The following is a 16,508-nucleotide window of genomic DNA, read 5'->3' on the forward strand; positions in this document are numbered from 1 at the left end:
TTATTTCTTCATCTCCTTCCCATTTTTTTTCGCGGCCACGGTCCCACTGCGTCCGGCGCGCGAGTGACCTTCTTCCTGCGACGCGCGCGCGTACACCACGCCGAGGTCCTTGCGCGAAATATGCGAGGGAGCGCGCGGCATAAATTTAACCGCTGCCGTTGCCGGGTAATCGAGACTGCGCCGCTCGAATCTGCATGCATAATCTGTCCTCATCGCAGCTCTTCCACAGCCCTCCCGATGCTGCTGCGTTTTTGTCTCGTTTCTCTTTTCTTTTATCTATATCCGTGCCGTAGTCACCTACCTCCGTATTTCGATTGTCTTCGGAGGGCCGCCCCGCAACCGCGCCTGTTTGCCTTGGGGAGCGCTGCACCGGTGCAGCCCGCGCTGCTCTTCCCCAAAACTCTCGCTGTCTTTCGGCGTCTAAACATTTGCTCACCGGTGCCCGGTGGTGCGCAAACAGACGACCGATGTGCGGCCGCACGCTGTAGACTACGAGTAGCGTAATCAAAGGTTGTCGCTTGGGCGTGTTATGGCGCAGGGCGGACTCATCTCGAGAATGAAAATTCCTGCCGGACGGCGCAGCGTCGCCAGTTCAGGACCTTCTGTTCTAGGTCAGCAAATAAATCTTTACGTACCCTGGACCGTCCGCTTGCCCACAGAGCCAAGCCGATGGACCAAGCACGCGAACACTGGGCGGATTTGTTGTTGCCTACTGGCAGGTGCGAGGGCGTTCGGGCGCGGTGAGCAGTTTATGCAGATTAGTGTACGAATATGCCTCGCATGCGGCTGCGTAAAATGGAAAGAAGCGACACGCAAGAGAAACAGTGGACGTGCTTTAGAATCAGTTGTATACAGAGTAACGCAGTTTCTCGGGTCGTATTCTTAACCGTGGTGTTATTAAAGCAGCGAAAGCGTGTAAAAGCTCGCACACTTTCCAGTGCGTCCGTTGGCCTCGCTGCTGGCGCTGGACAACGCGCATATTGCGTGATGCGTGCTGGAGGAACGAGCAGCGCCATTGGCTACAATTGTGAATTCGCGCCCACAACAGCCAGCTTGAATTCAGCGTCGCGTCCGGCATGCAGGAGAATCAACGTGAGAATTATGCGTGCGCAGAAACAAAAGTAGCGTTTCTCTTGGGAAGACGCGCCGCAAGAGGGAAACGTGGCAAAAATGGAATCCCAAAGCACGGCTTGCTTAGTTTACTTTTCCGATCTGTAGCGTCACGATACGCCTACTGCTTTTATCTTGCGCCAAAGCTCTAGTCGTGGAAAAGTAAGCGACATTTTTGCGTGTCTAGGCTTTCTTCGGATTCGATTTTGCAGTCACACATGACATGCAGTCGCCGCTTTAGCAAAAAAGCGTCAGTTCTTCACGCGGCGCCACAAAAGCGCTTGGTCGGCACTTCTTTATTATTTTTCCCACCGCAGGGAACTTGCCGCGCATACGCGGAATCCAGAGCGGCTTCAGCACTGCGTCATCGTCGCCCGTCATCGGGGCGCTTGTTTCTTTTTTTTTTTTTCGGAAAAGAAAGACCTTCAACGATCGTCGTGTCCAGCCGCGTAGAAGGTTTCTTCCAAGTTGGTGGCTCGGGCCGCCGTTTATGATGATTATCGTCCTTTCAATATTTTTTTTTTCCCCGAGACTCACGGAAGCGCACTCGCCTTTTCCGCCGCCTGATTCGCAAAATTGCGTCCCGCGCCGCGAAGGGGCTGGAGGCGCAAGCCGGGGAGACCCTGCGCGTTCCGCTGGCGCGCACCGGAGCGTGCCGCGGCTGTGCGCGTTCCACGCTGGCGTGCGGCCGAAGCAGTGGATGAGGGCTCTGGAGCTCCGGTGGGCCTCCCGCTCCTGCCAGTAGGCACGTTTTTACGCTTTCCAAAGAAAAGCCGATTTGCTTCCGCGGACTGCAGAAGCACGCTCCGCTTTGGCGAGCCTTGGGTGCCAGTGTACATAACGAGCTGCTCCTGCTGCTCTGTCTTCTGTTCGCCTCTCTGCGGGGGGGACGTCTCTTGTTCCCAGGTAGTTGGCTGGAAACAAAAAGGGAAACCGAGATTGGAGCCTGGTGCACTCGCCTACGTGCGCTCAGAGACGCGGGGCTTCGCTGTTCGGAACAGGGCGTATAGCGGCTTCGTGTGCGCAGCCTCGACTTGTCCGCTCGTCTTTACGTCCCAGTGCGTTCTCAGCGGGCGGTGCATTAATTTAATGCCGTCGGTGGCCGCTGCCGGGACGCCGGCGTCTGCGGTCTCCTTTTCGCTTCTTCTTCTTCTATTGCCACGCGCTTCCTTTGCGCTTCCTCGAGTCCTCTTCCTCGAGTCTTCCCTCCTGCAGATTCCTCGTTCCCTGCGCGGGAGCGGGAGGTCCGTTTATTTTGTTCTTTAACGCTCCCTTAACTGCACGCCACCATTTCTGGTGCTTATAATGATGTATATACTTTCTTTCCCGTCGGTCCTGGTTATTGTACAGTTGAAGACTCTCTTTTCGAAATAAGCCGAGTCCACCTAAAGAGGAACTGAGAAAAACGCGAAAGTTTCTTATCCGTGTAAACCCGTAGCGCTAGCCAAGCTGCTATATGATATGCTTTGCACGTAAGCTACAAACACTAGACAGCCATGTACTGAGAAGTTATAGAAATAATTTCATCAGTATCAACATGTAAACTTCGAATTTGGCTCTTTTCGGAGGGAACTAGAGATATGACCCAGCTTTGATCCAAAAATTTTATTTCTGGAGCATTAATTCAAGCTGTGCTTGTGAAAATAAAGTTTAAAATGAATACGCGGTGAATTGAGCAACAAATTTATTCGAACATTCATTGTGTGCAATCAGGGGTGCCGCGGTGGATCACCACCAAAAGCAAGTAAATGAGAACACCAGGCTTCTGTCACAAGCGCTGACGTAACATCCTTTTTTTTTTCTTGTGTTCGCTTTTTCGCAGCGGAGAAGTAAACTAGCTCTAATGTATGGCATATAGAATATATTCTATTTCAGTGTAGCGTCCTAAATTTATCATTAGTAATGAAGTGGTAGACGTACACAGGACACAAAGCGACAGGACAATCGCTAGTTCTGTAGTTTCCTGTCTTCGTCTGCTATTTCGCTAGTATTAACAAATTTAGGTAGTCAGTGCCAACTGGCCAAACTAGGCACTTTAAAGTTGGATGTATCAGAGGCACATCCTTGCTTCCATGGCGACGGGGCTGATGATCTCTTTGTTATCGTCTTCTTCTCGGTTCAAATATTCGGCTGATCAATTCATGACCTGCGCAGTCGATCGTGAAGCTCTGGAGAAGGATTGAATGAAATCATACAGGAAACAGTCCACGCTATGAGGCTTAAGCTGACAAAGAACGCTCTCACGGGGGGATTTGGCTCGTTTTGATCCGTTCATCACGGGGATCTGACTCTTTCTTTTTTTGAAATATTATTTGCGCACAGAGTGTCTAAACGTTACGGAGCCTCTTTTGTTTTAACAGGTTTTCCAAAGGAAAGATTTATAGAAGCGCTTATCATTGCAATATAATTTGGCTTAGTTTCGGTTTATGGATTTGGCTCCTTTCGAAACAAACAAAAAAATACTTCGCAGTTGTATTTAGCTACAAGAATTTGGCTGGACTAGAAGTGCTACCGCTTTCCTTTAAACCAAACTAGGTGGAGCTGGCCGTCTGTAGATTTTTGCCTACCTTGGAATTCCAAGTAGAGCCCCTCTCGCCTTAGGTATTGCTTAGTTGACTGCTTTATAGTGCGTGACGAGTTCTATGGCATATCTCAGTATTACGCGGATGCGGTATAAAGTACATAAAATAATTCAAACAAGTTATTAAAAGAAGAATATTTTTGTTAGATTTTAGAAAAGTTTAGAGCTAAATGGAAACCTGAGAGACACGGAGGGAAGCGCAACTGACATGCACAAGGCGCTACGCGGCGTCTAGTGGTTCGGACGAACTGACGGGCTAGTTCGTTACACATCTCAAAATTTCCGAGCGCACGAGAACGAAACGAGGACTGACAGAAAGGACACACACCACAAAGCGCCACTTTGTGGCGTGTGTCCTTTCTGTCAGTCTTCGTTTCGATCTAGTGCTGTCAGTTGTGTTTCTCTGCGGCCGTCTCTGTCCAGTTTGCACTTAACACAAAACTATTCTAAGCAGATAACCAGCTGGCCTCAGTCCTGGCTCTTTTGACTTTAAAAATGCTATGTCTTGTTTAACAACATATACTGATACTCCGACGCTCACACTCGGACTTCGATGATGCACGCCGCAGTGAGGGGTTCCGCAATTCACTCTCCCATATTCTTTAACGTGCACAAAAAGTTTCATGCTGGGGCGTTTCTTACATTTAGCCTCAATGAAGGTACTGCTGCCGAGGCTGGGTTCATGGAATCTTTTTCAGCAGCAGAGCTACATGCCTAGTGATCAACCATTGCAGGTACCTCTCGTCGTGGAATGCGATGTATTGGACAGATTTTATCATCTTTTAGTGTGACATAAACCCAAATGTCTTGTGACAAATTTCTTGAGGCCTCTTGTTGCAATCATGCATACGATTCTTCACTATAGTGCATTGCAGACATGGACCCTCAGATATTTTGGTGTCCGTGAAGAGTATTGCCCTGATCCACGTAGTATTCGCTCTTCGGCTGGTACACCCACTTTTGCTGTTGGCTGTGCCTTGGACTTGTGACATAATAAATAACATGGAAAATGACATGCAGAAATAATTTCTTTTAAACTTTTCCCTAACCGCGTCACTCAGTCTGTATAAAGGCTGCTAAAGTTGCGGAAACTATAAATGCTTTCGTGATAGTTTTGATTATGCGCGGGCGTGGTTGTCGCTCACTGGAAGTCTACCCTGTGTTTACCGTTCTTTTGTTAATTTTTTTTTATTTTTCCAGGACCTGCTCTTGCTGGAAGAACAGGAAGTAAGTAATCGTATTTCTTTACAAATGGGTTCTCAAACGTTCCGTGTGCAAAATATAGCTGAAGGGAACCTTAGGTTCTGACTGTTATTAGCCATCCTTAGGCAAATTCCCGGTGTCCCATGAAAACTACACATTTGTATCGGTATGATATCAGCGGTATCGACCTTGATTTTCCGTTGCCCAAAGATAAGCTTGAATCGGTCAAAACTAGGCAGATCTTTCTATTTGTCGTGTTGTATGTAAACAGTAGATCGGTTAAGCAAAACCTCAGAATGGCCAGTTATTCTTGCTACCTCGCTACTCAATTCACCGACACCCTTTGTAAAGAAGGGATTATTTGATTCGCTACAAACTTTGTAGGTGTCTATGTGCTGCAGAAATAATTCCGAAAAGCTGAGGAATGCCAGCTCTGTCTTTTCGCAAAGATCTATGTACTTACGAAGTGTTTCGGACTACAAAGCCCGGTTAGAAGAACAGTTTTCAAACTTCTTACCGATTATCGCGATAACACTTTATGAAAGGCGCAATGACAAAGTGAGATGGAAACGGAAACGAGCCGCTCGTGTAAACTGGACGCTCGAGCTCGGGCCCAATTTGCCCTCTTTAAGACCCACTCCAAAATATCCCCTGGCAACACTGTCCAAAAAGCGCACTTTTACGTCGCGCTCCTATTCTCCAGACAATACCGATCTATAGTGTAACCACACGGTGACAACCCTATCATAGTTAGAATGCAGTACATTCTGCGGCAACTTGCAGCTGCCCACCACACGTGTTTGTTTCGTAAACGTGCACGTTTCTCTTCAGCTGATAACGTACTAAGCGGCGCAAATGCATATTTTAAGTACGGAAAGAAGGCTGTGCAATAAACTCAATAAATTCCGTTCCGGCGCTTCAGACGCTGTACGACCCTAAGTGCTGCCTTAAGTGCTCGCTTCAACTAAGCTCCGCGCTTGGGTTTAAGAACCACGCCCAGCTGCGGTCGTAGTAGCGCTTTTGTCGAGCTGCTCTATACTCGGGAACAGTGCGGGATGATGCGGCTTTTCTCTCTCTCTGTATTCTCTCGCAGGGATCTGTGAATTTCAAATTCGGCGTGCTGTACGCGGAGGCAGGCCAGACAACTGACGACGAGATGTTCAGCAACGGTGACTGCATTTCCCTTGCTCCTCGGGCGCGGGCGGCCCTGCGATTAGAAATGCCACGAGTGTCTCATTTGAATTGCTGATCCCCGTCGAGATGGCTTGCTCGCAGCATAAGCGCACGACTCAGTTACTCGCTCATCTCGGCATTCTTCAATAAACGCCGATGCTTGTGACTTTCACGCTCCCCGTTTTGTAGAGCAGAGAATCAACCGTGAAGAAAAAAATAGTGGTGAAGGAAAGGAGAAACGGCTGAGAAAGAAGAGCTTCTCGGGATCTGCGCGAATGACGTATTCGCGCAGATCCCGAGAAGCTCTTCTTTCTTTATCTTTGTTGTGCACTCTCCTCTAGCTCGTTGTCTCGAGCCGCTTTGCCTGCGCGCTATTTTTTTGACGATGCCGCAGTGCCGATATGTCGGCGTAGTGCAATGGGCCCTGGAGCACTTCATTGCAACTGGGCCTTTTTTCCTTTCCCGACAGAGGTGGGAAGTCGAGAGTTCGATCGCTTCGTCAACCTGCTCGGCGAGAAAGTCCGCCTGAAAGGCTGGGACAAGTACAGAGGAGGTCTGGACGTCAAAGGTATGCGCGCGCAATCTGACTTCACCATCCACCGCGCTCGAGCCTTGTGCTACCCAGTGCCCGAGCTGCTTCCAAGAGCTAGCAGCTGAGACGCGGGTCCGCCGACGCTTACGCTGATGGCACGTCCGAACTGAGCTTTAGGCGCGTGCTGTTTCAAAGACCCAACTATGCGCAGCGGGCTAATGAGACACCGGCACGCAGAGCTGCGCACTAATTTCTAGCCTAAGAGGGACCTACCAATACCGCATAATCTCAGTGTACACGCGAGCATTTCTTGAGTACTCGCGCACCATAATACGATCACATTGCCAGGCATTCAGCCCATTTTGATATGAGCAACAGCGAGTCCAAGGTTTTGTCGAAAGGCTGGGAACATACCACGCGTCACCGGGAGCTCGGTGGACCATCCGGTGAGAAAGCCAGCCATCGCAACACTTAAAAGTGGTGGTACGGGCTGCAGTGACCCATCGGAGTATGAAACAGTGTAGCTTGTTACAAGCAGTACCGTTCTCGTAAAGAGAGGCGTGCAGTTGCTCTTCAGACGATTCCAATATTTATAGCCCTCTTGGCGCCAGAATACAGCCACGACACCCACTGTTTGGCCAACTCCACTCTAAATCGTTGCTTTAACTGACAATACTACCCAAATAACGCTCGACTAGCGTAAAAAAAAAAAAAAAAGCAGCGTCGTTCCATCTCTTTACCTTGCACCAGCAAAATGAAGTGAGAGAGAATGAACTTCATTTATTTTGGTTGAAGCTGCCCTCACTTTCAGGCGCCGAATTTCGAATGAATCAGCCGTCTTGCTTTTCCGAGGGCAATGCGCGCAGGTAGCGAATCAATTTTTGGGGAGGAGCTAAAGTAAGCGCAGGCAGTGGTTATTTGCGCAGAAATCAGACACGGCTGCGCTGTATGGCGCTGGAAAGTACACAAACACCATCATCGTCAACCACATTACGTTGCAAGGGCCTTGCCCCGTGATCTCCAGTTCCGTCTTGCGCCAGCTGCGGCCAACGCACTCCCAGCACGTTTCCGGATGAAAGCGAGGGTGGTGACGCTAAAGGGCAAGCGGGATTAGCCTTACATTGTACTTGTTGGCAACTTATCCACCTGCGTCGCATAGTTTGTACAAAACGTAACTCCTACCCCTGCCCCAGAAAGCTAGAGTCTTCCATGAATGTAAAAAACAGCGTTGTTACCGCGAGCCTCTTAGCGACGGTATCCAATGTCACGTTCCATCTCTTCAGGCTGCGCAAAAATATCGCGCTTCATTCTCTCTCCCTGGCCGCGGATGTGCAGCGGTAGCTGTTACTGGGATTTCACGTCGTCCCAAACCGTGAGCTTTTGTAACGTCGGTTTCTCGTGGCATGCTGCTTGTGGGCGCGCCGTCACTCAATCAGTCGCTATAGCACGGCAGAGAAGATGTGTCGCCCGAAGCAGTGCTCGCGAGAAGAGCTTCACGAACAGAGTCGAGAACGCAAGGACAAAAAACGACAACACGAAGATCCAGATTTGCGCGCCCGGTGAAGCGAAGTGAAAAAGTCAACGGCGAGCGAATCCTGGCATATGCCTGGATTCTCTCAGTGCAGTTGAATGTACAATCTCTTCGTGACTATATCATTCTGCTCGTTCACCGCCATCCCTCCTCCTAATTCCCCAACAACGGCCGAGTCCCATCCCTTCCTTGCAATAAAAGGTTCATTCATTAATTCATTCCGCTTGTTCGCTACGGGAAACTGACTTTTTTTGCGCAAAGACTTTGAAAATCAATGAACGAGTTAGTATATCCTACCACGAAGCTCGAGTTCGTGATTTAAAATAAGTCGTCACGAGTTCGACCACCATGACTGAGCCTGCCGCCAGTGGGGATACTGCTGCGGCCGTCCTCTTCGTCGCTTCCCGCTATTCGTGTTTTGCATGCGCTATTCCTAAAAAGCCACTCTACGCCACAAGGCTTCTTGGGTCACGCTGTGAGCGTTGTTTCTTATCAGCAATTTACGAGGCAGAGCCAACCAGTTCCCTCCTCCCTCATTGCCTGAGTTGCTTTGGGACGTTAAACCCCAATAAACTAGTTCGCTCCGCGCAAAATCTTCACTTCTCCTAGGAAATAAAAGTGTGTGGCGAGTCGGCACAAGTGGCTGATATTTTCTTTTTTTTTTTGTGCCGCACTGTTTGGTAACGCTCTCTTTTCAGTGCCGTCTACGCGTATTCCTATTTTTGCGAGGTAATCTAATCATTTGAAAAAATTCCTGCACGCAGCTTGTAGTTATGTTACTGGAGTAAAAGCTAGCAGCGTGGCGGTACAGATCGAAAGACACCGAAAGATGAGCCCTTCGTGAGGAGGCGTCCAACTGCTGTGTAGCCTTCTGCTGTGTAGTTCAACGCCAGAGTCCCAGGCTTCGAGTGAGGGTGCCGTTGGCACCCCTTTCTGCTTGTTGTTAATGTTCCGTGTAAAAAACGAACAAATCCTGCGCGATGGAGTATTCCAGCGCCCTCTATTCCAAGGAGACAGGGTCTGAGCTGTGCCGTGCGGTCGCAGAAGACGGCTTCCCGGGCAACCATCGGCTCGGATATTTTTTCTGTGGTCGCAGGGGTGAATGGACTCAGCACCGTCCCTTAGCATCGACGCCTTTTACGACGACGTGCGTGTCGGCAGCGCACTATGCGCTCCTGCGGCAACCGCATGGCGACTCCTGTGACCGTCAGGATGAGTCACGGGCGGCAGTGGCAGAGAAAAAGGGCAAAAGGGGTGGCGTGAGGAAGTGACAGGTGGATACATTCATAACCTGGCGTGGGCGTAAGTACGGCCTCTTAAAGGAAAGGACACGCGCGGCCTTCGTCTAAGGATTCGGAGCATTTCTGCAGAAGTCCCGGCTGGTCAAAAAGGGAAAAACCTGCGCAGTGGCGTGACGGCCGCCAGTAACAGGCGACAAGCTCCGTGAAAGACGAGCGTCTACGACCTCGCCGTTTGTCTTTCCGGGTGACGCCTGTCGGCGTCAGCCCCTGCGTGCTTTTGTAAAAGCGAGATGGGCGCGTGCGTGCCCCAGCGGTAGTCTCGATGCGCCGTCCTGTATGTTATTACGTTGTTGCTATAGGCTGCAGGGACACACATGATACGGAAGTCGTTTAGAAAAACTTACTGCATGGTTTCGGCTGTTGGATCAGCCTTCGGGAAGTTAGGTCGTAATAAGCTTTACTTTCTTCGGGTCACTTTATCATCATATGAAAAATTGTCAAGTGTTTGCGTTGTGCTGCGTAATGCGCTAAAATCAGCGAAAGCTCAAAAGTAATGCGATATTACACTGCCGCCTTGTGTAGAATGTAGAAGGGCCGCCTTGTAGTCTGCGAAATGAGCGCTTTCTAATGAGCTAAAACTTGTTTTCCTAAGGCTGCAGCGATCGTGCACACATTGCGAAAATGGCCACTGGACGCGCAAGCGTAGGACCCCCGCCTTTGCTAAGCTTTCAGCCACGTCCATATTCAGGTTCTTCTACGCTGATCATAATGAGTACCCCGCGCAACCTCTTCTTTGAGCCGCAGAGACCAGCCACGGGTGCGTGATGAGCGCCAGGGTCGTGTTGACAGCTGTGTTTACGGGCTACGGTAATGCATCGACGGGTTGGCCTCTATGAAACAGCTGTCGCTGAAAAAAGAAAAAAAGGAAGTTCTTGGTAGTTTCGGTGGCACACACGCACGCACCTTGGGAAGTAACAGTGGGGACAGCCGTCGCCGTAGCTCAAGTGGTAGCGCACCGCACTCGACGCTTTGTGGTCATAGGTTCGGCTCCGACCGGCGGGACTTTCTTTTCTATACAGTCAAAGTTTCACTGTCTAAAATGATTTCTCAATTACGCTTTCTCCTGGTAACCATTGGGAATGCTCTGTTTCGTTTATTACGACTGTTATCTTCTTTTGTCCTTGAACTATACATACGCTCGGTTATTTCAGAAGCGATTTTGAACAATATTTGGAAATAAGCTCTTGGCGGCAAACGGACGCCTTGTTATTCATACTAGTGCCAGCGGTGGCGGACAACTGGCTAGAAGCGTTTACTTATGATAAGACGCCCAAGTGTGAAAAACGAGAACTCAGCACTATATTTTACCTGACAACCTAATAATTAGCATGTCTCGCTTGCTTTCTGACCTCTATCACCAGTGAGACATCGATGCCGAAGTAATCATCGTTTTACCTCAAAAACTAAATCTTTGAATATGACTATAAACGTCCCTGAAACGCCTCGCATAAACATTATACTCAAATTCAGCAAAAATTTAAAGGGGCAGCATATCTGCCGGCTACTCATCAGCCACATAAAGCGGTGCTTCAAGGCACGGCAGTGATCGAGTCGACGTAACTAGAAAGAAGGGCCAAAGAAACTACCTATTTGTTATATTCACGCTTACTGTGCGGTTATAGCATCTTGCTTATGGGTCACGGCCGCAAGACATGCCAAAATAGCTTTATGTGACACGATAACCGGATGTTCCTGAAATTAAGTTATAATTACGGACGAATATGGGCACTGCATTTGCGCCTTAATTTCTGTGACTCGTTTTTGCGTTTGTTTTCTTCACTTGCTGTAGGTGACATGACGGGCAAGTACTCTGTCTACACCATCTACGAAGGTCACGAGATCATATTCCACGTCTCAACGCTGCTTCCATACTCCAAGGACAACAAGCAACAGGTGAGTAAACTACGCAGAAAAGAGCGCCAATAGATCTGCCTGGTTACACTACAGCGCACCAAGGGTTTCCTGAGCCTGATCGGACGTGTGCTTGCCTTCGGCCGTTAGGCAACCCTGCTTGCGGCAAAAGCTATCCGATGAAAAAGGGGTTCTCAGCCTCAATGGCTCCGCTTCGCGGTATTTATTCAACATAAAAGCTACGCTCTTAACTTCGAGTACCATACCACTGATTCCAAATGTATTAGCTGCTTTGCACACACTCCTGCAACGCATTCTGTTCTCTTTTGTCTTCGCCTGGAAGTTATTGCCACATTTGTCCCCCCTCCTTCTCTATAGTCGATAGGCAGCAGCTCTTCTTGGAGTGCTTTTATTTCCATTCGACTTACTTTACTTGGTGTTCTGGCCTGGTCAGTGTTACCGTCGTAGGAACTAATACCCCTGCCACACGGCAAATTTAATGTCATTCTCATCGAATGACATTTGTTCGACTTAATGTCATTTTTTCTGCGCGCTGCTACACGGCAAAAACTAATGTCATTTGCAAATGATGGCGATTGCGATGGAAAGAGAGTACAGTGAGTACAGCATACAAAAATTTCGATGTATGCTTCAATACGTTGCAAAAAGTATTGCTTTGCTAATGGAAACCGATTCTAAAATCTTCATCCTCATTTTAATCAACGTATTTAGATAGGCGCGCTGTGCGAGGGATCTAAAAACGTTGATTTCAATAACGTGTTAATCACTGCTATCCACCACAAGTCCAAGCCAAGCCAAACCTCAGCCAGCGGCGGCAGGCAAATGGCGGACGTCATATTGTGAAATGCTCTCTATGGTGAAATTAGACAGTATTAGCTGTGCGTCTCCGCAAAAGCTTTGCGCATGCTACGGGCGCACCTTGCACGCACTGCCGCCCGTCCTCACAACAGTTTTGGTAGGGAGCACGGTGGTTGGGTGTGACTAGCGTAGCGCGCGAGAAGCATAACATACTGTGGCGCCATCTATACGATAGCAAGTCAAACCTCCTGAACTGAGTGCCGAAAAAACGTTTTTCTCTTTTATTAACGGCAGTAATGAATGCATTCGAAGGCTTTGTTTTTTTTAATGTAAATCAATTGGATGAAATGAAAATGTAGATTCTAGTGCAAAGTTGGAGAAATACTTCGCTCGGGGTCGTTGCTATGACGACAGTGGTCGCCGTACATAGTTAAGCCTAGCATCATGAAATTTTGAAATTTATCTCAAAAGCGACTGATATTTCAAACCTATATTGTTACGGAGGGATGAGAATGCACAAAATAAAAGCGAATACAACCGTTTAGAGCAAGCTATCGCGTCGAAAAATGCAGCGGCGACGCAGTATACGGTCCGAAGCGGGCGAGCTGGGCGTCGCCATGTTGTGAATGTTAACCACGCAAGGCTGGTAGCGAGAGTGAGTTTTATTTTTTTCCAATTATATTTGGCATTTTTATATACATAAATGAACGACAGCACAATCGTAGGGACGCGGAAATATTACAGTGCTTGTGACGTTTTTGTAATCGTGTTTTTCGGTGTATATTCTCACCAAGTCTCTGGTGTCGAGGGAACACATTAGCTCGGACGTCGCAGGCGAATGTGTTCAGGGAACTCATTCGATACCTAATGTCGTTTTCATCGAATGACATTAGATTTTCTCGTGTGGCAGCAAACTAATGTCGTTTTGAACGAATGTCATTCGATGGGAATGACATTAAATTTGCCGTGTGGCAGGGGTATAAGCAAGGGTGATAGGGCCGTTGTGAACATATTTGCGATCCCTCCCCCCTGGCCGAAAACCCTTTTCTGGCCACGCTACTGGCCAAGACATTGACCATTTCCATCTCAGAATGACTGTGAAGAAAAAGTGCTGGAGACCTACCATTAATGACGATATAGAGCGGCATATTGCTTATTCCAGGTAGTAGCAATATAATTCAAGCATCGCCCCAGACAAAGGGTTTCTTTAACCAAGTTTGGAGACTGTGACTCTACCGGCTGGCGCGGCCCTCACGAAAAATTTCGTTCTTTCGAACCATTTTTCACCGCTGGAGCAGCACTTCGAGCCGACTGCGCGATATTCAGCCTATCAGCTCTCTACTCGCGAAACGGCGCCCCCTCGGAGGGCCGGGGTTCCAGCATCTGAAATTCTAATCGAATTCACCGTTCCGCCTTTCGCGCCAGCCTGAGGACGCGCAGGCCGCACAGAGCTGCAGACTTCCAACACTGAACGCATATGTGGATAGATCGGGTGGGCACACCAACTTCTACGCTTTTGCTGCGTGATAGGGCTTCGCAAGCACTGTATTTTTTTGACTGCCTTCACTTTATCGCTCGAAGCCTAGCCTACCCTGAAGAACCTTTTCAGTTCCGTATTTTTCGTCCTGCGCCTTTGCTCGTGTCTCTCATCTGACGTTAGTAGTTTGGGTTACGTTAACAGGCAGGCTTGCTCGCACGATAACTTGCAGCCTGTTTTCATGCTATAGGTTCATGGTGGTGAGTTCATTTATCCCACCTCCATCCTGCATGGGCTCTTCTGCTGCCGTCTTCGAGCATATTACTGCCGTTCATGTGTGTTCATGAAACATTTGGACCGCTGCTTTGTTCCCCCTGAAAAGAAGAGAAAGAAGAGCGAAGAGAAAAATCGAATGTTTACTGAGGTAAAGAAGAAGACGAAAATCGAGCACGCTCCTGTGCGCGGCCGCGAATAGCAATTTCTTCGCCTCAAGTACCTTCCTCCTGCGAGCTCATAGCTTCTAGTAGCTCCGTGCCTTCCGGAATTTTGTGGACACCTTCTGGCGACGGTGCGAACCCGCTGTTATGCGCAAGTCATGAGCGGCAAGATGAGGTCCCATTGATGCCAGAGCTCCTCCTGTGCTTCGAACCGACTTCTTCGGCGCTTTCCGCGATCGTTCGGCAGCTCTCTTGTTGCTGCGCTCGCTGCCGTCACGCAGACCCACGACAGCGAAAGCCGGCTGCGAGCGTCTCTGAGCCTTGCGGAGCACGGTGCGCCCGATGGCGGCAGGCTGGAGCCGCCAGTTGCTGCTTGTGGCGGTGGTTCACTTGTTGCAGATGGCCCGTACGTTTACCGCCGATTCCAAGCTTAGGAAGGCAAGCTGCCACATCGTGGGCAAGGACGTAGAAGGCCTGCTGGTGTTCATGTCGCGTGGCGATCTGGTCACCATCCGAGGCATCATAGATGGCCTCGATCCCGGCAAACACGGGCTCACGATCAACGAGTCGGGCAACGTCTCCGAAAACTGCGGTCTAGTCGGGGCCCACTTCAACCCGTACGGTAAGGAGCATGGCCCCTCGACTTCGGAAAACTCCCACCTCGGTGACCTGGGCAACGTGGACGCGTCCGACGATCTCGTCGCCCAGGTGCAGATTAGTAGCCAGAGGATCCGACTGCACGGCAATGACAGTATCGTGTCCCGTTCGTGCGTCGTCTACGAACAGCCGGACAACTATGGCGCCAGCGGCGACGTCACGAGCAAGTCCACAGGTGGCATGGGCAATCCCGTTGGCTGCGGTGTCATCATGGGCTTCGGCAAGCACGCCGCGAGCAGAGCCACCACTTTGGCGCTGCCGTTGTTCCTGTCGCCCCTGCTTGCGGAGCTAATCCTCGTTGCGGCGTTCTTCTTGTGGTGGTCGCCGATGTTAGGACGACCATTTCATTTTGCTCCTCGTCGATACCCGCCCTTTTCCTGAAATGAATGTCGCCGATTTCTATTTTTATCTTTGTGTTCTGCTCCACCGTGGTGTTTGTCATGTATGCGGTTGAAAAGTGGCATAGGAAGTGGATTCAGCGTAGAAGCGTGAACGCGTTTTTACGATGCATTCAGTTAACCGTGTTCGAAGCTTTCTTTCACTACATGCCTCCAGTTACACTGGCTTCTGTGCCCCCGGGTGCCCTGTACGCCGCTAAATAAACACTTTGATTTGCATTGTTACGTTGCCGTGCTCTCGTAAGCCACGGGCGCCGATAAAAGTTCACATTGCGGGTGGATTTCGTCGCTGCTTTTCACCTGTGGTGCCCGGAGCCGTACTCCATAAGCTGCCTGTTTCCCGTTGTCCGTTTCACTTCCATTAGGTCATCTGTCAGTGGTCACTCAGATATACCCGCGGCTTTCAAGTGCCCATAGAAAGCGACCCGGCCATTGGGGGGTCGGCGACCGGACTTCACCACTGGCTTCATAACGCAGCCAATGGCAGCCAGTGGTCAGGTCTGGTCGCCTGCTGTTGTCTGAGCGCTGCGATGCACCTCACCTCTGACTGCATATTGCATTCAATATCAGCCAATGGCAAGATCCGGTCGCCAACCACCCAATGGCTGGGTCGCTTGCTACAGACGCTTGAATTCCGCGCGTATATCTGAGCGTGCAGTGACAGAGGACCGAACGGGCGCCAAATGGACAAAGGAAAATGGAGAGCTTATAGAATACGGCTCGAGCTCTGCTTTCAGTTGTGTTTCATGATGGGTGACTATATACGCTCTCGTGAACTGTTCAGTAACCACCGTTTTTTTTTTTTCGTTTCAAAATGGTCACGCTCTTCCTGTCAAAGTGACCATAAGAAAATTACCCAATCCCATGATCTTACGATGCAGAGGTAGAGGTCTATTTTGGCAGTTTTGTGGTGTCAGTGCAATTTTGTATGCAATAAGGATCATTAAAATGCTAAAAGATATGAATGTCCCGTTTTCTTCTTTTTTTTTTTTTTGCCTAGGTGGAACGGAAACGCCACATCGGGAACGATATCGTTAACATCATTTTCTTGAATGGAAGCTACGAAGACCACTGCAACTTCAAACCATCCATGATCAAGTCTCAGTTTACCCGTATCCAAAAGCGCGTTTTTGGTATTTTCTGCATTGTTTCAAGCCTAAGGACTCTGCGGGAAGCAATATTTCTTGGCTCTTGCGGGGAGCTTGGGTTGTGTTTGTTCGGGTAGAACTCTCAACTGCTACTAACTCGAGGTGCATAAGAGGCAGTAAGCTTCCTTTATAGATTAATTCTTTCGCATGTAGTGCGAGAGTGAATATCCGCGCGCTGGTATACACAGGCTAGCTGCTAGAACTCGTGCGTCTAGCAGACTTGGGAATCTCCCGGCGTCTCCCTCTGCCAGGTGTCTACACTTGTCTCGCGGCTTGGATGTTGTTCTTCA

General features: G+C 49.4%; 1 protein-coding gene across 8 annotated transcripts in view; it reads left to right on the top strand.

The window, feature by feature from the left end:
* The window catches only part of LOC149353062 (GTPase-activating Rap/Ran-GAP domain-like protein 3), an 829,394-nt gene that overhangs the window by 777,339 nt on the left and 35,547 nt on the right, over positions 1-16,508 (top strand). For all 8 annotated transcript variants that reach the window (XM_089582257.1, XM_089582254.1, XM_089582252.1 and 5 more), the window contains 5 exons: positions 4,892-4,918; positions 5,988-6,063; positions 6,537-6,635; positions 11,221-11,324; positions 16,071-16,182. In XM_089582257.1, the coding sequence (XP_089438383.1) occupies positions 4,892-4,918; positions 5,988-6,063; positions 6,537-6,635; positions 11,221-11,324; positions 16,071-16,182 (418 nt within the window). The remainder of the gene's footprint in view (positions 1-4,891; positions 4,919-5,987; positions 6,064-6,536; positions 6,636-11,220; positions 11,325-16,070; positions 16,183-16,508) is intronic.

This window comes from Amblyomma mixtum, chromosome 3 (assembly GCF_055824585.1).
Source record: "Amblyomma mixtum isolate Tamu chromosome 3, ASM5582458v1, whole genome shotgun sequence".
NCBI lineage: Eukaryota > Metazoa > Arthropoda > Arachnida > Ixodida > Ixodidae > Amblyomma > Amblyomma mixtum.